Source organism: Bos taurus, chromosome 24 (genome assembly GCF_002263795.3).
Source record: "Bos taurus isolate L1 Dominette 01449 registration number 42190680 breed Hereford chromosome 24, ARS-UCD2.0, whole genome shotgun sequence".
Taxonomy (NCBI): domain Eukaryota; kingdom Metazoa; phylum Chordata; class Mammalia; order Artiodactyla; family Bovidae; genus Bos; species Bos taurus.
Window position 1 is genome coordinate 46,942,501 of NC_037351.1, and position 2,825 is coordinate 46,945,325.

General features: G+C 65.1%; 1 protein-coding gene across 1 annotated transcript in view; it reads right to left on the reverse strand.

Moving 5' to 3' along the window:
* Positions 1-2,029, reverse strand: part of SKOR2 (SKI family transcriptional corepressor 2) — a 41,542-nt gene extending 39,513 nt beyond the window's left edge. The window contains exon 1 of the mRNA XM_024984563.2: positions 1-2,029. This exon is cut by the window's left edge and continues 563 nt beyond it. Within this exon, the coding sequence (XP_024840331.1) occupies positions 1-2,029 (2,029 nt within the window).
* Between the last annotated feature and the right edge of the window lie 796 nt (positions 2,030-2,825).

Sequence of the window (2,825 nt, forward strand, 5' to 3'; positions counted from 1 at the left end):
CGGGCTGCGGGGGCAGCAGCAGCAGCGGCGGCGACGGCGGCTGCGGGGGGTGGTGGTGGTGGTGGTGGTGCTGGTGCGGGTGGTGGTGGTGGTGGTGGTGGTGATGCGCTGGGGCCGAGTGCGGCGCGCCCGCGGACGCCCCGTGCAGCTTGGCCAGGCTCTCCGCGTCGTCCTTGCCGCCCACCGGCCGGAAGGCGCTCGAGTGGTGGTAGCTGCCTCCGCCGGCTTTGCGCCCCTCCAGGAGGTGAGGGTGGGGGGCCGCAGGTCCTCGGGCGCCCGCGGGGCCCGCTCCGGCGGCCCCGGCCACCGAGCCCGGGTCGGCCGGGGGCGTGGAGCCCGCACTGCAGTCCCCGCCGCCGCCGCCCGGGGGCGACTCGAAGAGCGCGTCGCGGGCCCCCGCGCCGCCCGCAGGAGGCGGCTGGCCGGAGCCCGGGCCGTTGGCCACGACCGGAGGGGGCTGACCCGGCGGGGGCGCCGCTTCGGCGCCTGCGCCCGCGCCCGCGCCTCCGGGCTCGGCCAGGTCCAGAAAGGCCTGGCGCAGCAGGGCCGGGCTTTCCCCCAGCGCGCAGCCGAGCGCCGAGGGCGGCTGCGGCGGGGGCTGTAGGTACGTGGGCACCGGAAGCCCGCCCGGGGTCCGCGGAGGCCAGAACATGCAGAAGGGCGGATAGAAGGCGTCCTTGCGGCCCGCCGGCCAAAAGAGGCCCGACAGGCCGGCCTTGGGCGCCGCGCCCGCGCCGCCCGCACCCCCCAGGGCCTCGGCCGCGGCGCCCGCGTCCTCCTTTTTGTGGCACAAGCCGAAGGCGGCGGCGGCGGCTGGGAAGGTGTAAGGATGCGGGAAGAGGCCCCCGCAGCCCGGGAACTTCTGCAGCACGCCCCCGAACGAGCCCTTGCTGGGCACCGGGATGACCGGGTAGCTGCGCGGCCCTTTGGCGCCGGCCGCCGCGCCCGCGCCGGTCACGCAACCGCCCCCGGCGCCGCCCCCGGCTGCCCCGGCGCCACCCGAGGCCGCGGCCACCGAGAGGCTGGCGGCGGCGGCGGCCGAGAGGCTGGCGGCGGCCACGACGGCAGCCTCCTGCAGCGAGTCGTCGTCGTCCTCGAAGCGCGGCCGCTTGTGATGCGGCGCGTGCGGCGCGCCGGCCAGCTCGGCCAGAGGCGGCGGGGGCGGCGGCGGGGGAGGCGCCCCCAGCAGGTGCGGGCCCAGGAGCCCCCCGCCCCCGGCCACCGCCGCCGCCGCCGCCACCGCGGCCGCCTTGACTGAGCTGAGCGGATGGCAGGCGGGGTGCGTGCCCGGCTGGGGCAGCGCGCGCTTTCGGCTCCCGCCGTTGAACATGGCCTTGACGTCCTCCCAGGCGAAGACGAGCTCGTCCTGGGGGCTCTTGTCCGTGAGCTTGAGATGACGGCGCCACGAGTTGAAGTTGGCTGCGTCCGGCTGCGTGTACTTGGCGTCGGGCGTGCGGTGGGAGTGGAAGATGAACTTGTTGGGCGAGAAGTACATGTTGCAGTAGCTGCATTTGATGCACTTGGCGCGCGAGCTGTTGTAGCGCGCGGGGATGAAGCTGCCGCGACAGCCCCAGGCGCACTCGTGCGAAACGTCGAAGGCGAAGTTGTCGGGCAGCTTGGGCGGCCTGTTTTCGCCTAGGAACGACTTGCACAGGCGCTCGGCCTCGCGCTTGGTGATCATGCCGCAGCGGCGCGAGGAGATGGGCATGGCCCCGGCGCGCCGTAGGATCTCCAGCTGCACCGGCGTGCACTGCACGCACGTGATGCCGAGCGCCACGCGGCGGTTGTGGATCTCGTTGTAGCTGAAATTCTTGAGGAGCGTGTTGGAGATCTGCGCCAGGCATAGGCGCTCCTGCCCGTCGATCACCAGCGACACGATGGGAATGCCGTAGAGGATCACCTGGCCCACCTGGTTGGGTTTCAGGTTGGCGTGGCCCGGTCGCGGCTGGCTCAGCGCGTCGGGCTGGAAGGCGCTCGACGGCGACGCCAGCAAGATGTCGTTGGGCCCCGGCAGCGGGCTGGAAGCCATCTCCTCCGCCGGGGAAGCCCGGGCCGAGCCCTCCGGGTCAGCCTTGGAGACTGGAAGGGAAAGGAGAAAGCGTTGGCTAGAGCCTTTTCAGTTTACCAAAGAGAGGGGTGGGCTGTGCTGCTAACTGAAGAATTATCACAATAACTTCCTTCGGTTAAGATATAATTATCACTGGGCGAAGGGACCAAGTTTCGGACACAGGGAAGTTCTCTTAAATTTCTTCAGGCGATCCTTTGGAAACGCGGGGATTTGGAAGTACTTCAGTTCTAAATATCCCACGTAAATTTTTAAAAAGTCACTTCCTAAGCAACTCTAGACCTTATCCCGGATTTATGGAAGCCATTAGAATAAAATGGCATGCCTGTTAGAAATTAGGAAGTAATGATGACAGTTGTAACTAGGACAGGTTACAGAAGTTATGGAAAACTGAGGCTTGGCCATTGAAGCCCAAATTGTAAACGAGAGACCATTCACATTTGCTTGAAAATAGATTGATTTTGGTTAAAACAATAAACCCAAGCTTTTAAAAAAGCACTGTTTGCGGTATCTGTGGTTTCCTTGGGGGAAATTCACTGCTGGTTGAGACATAGCTCATTAAAGCAAACGAAAGCCCTTCTCCCTGATCTTTGCCATTAGATATTTTGATACTTAAGTTAGAAATTTTGGGGGAAAATGTACAGAGCTATATGCAAGGTTACACCAAAATAGGTGTTTCAAGTTTTCTAAAAGCTGCTTGCTAAATTGAGTGGTTCTGGCTCTAATAGGTCGATTAAAAATGAAATTGTAGACTTGAAAA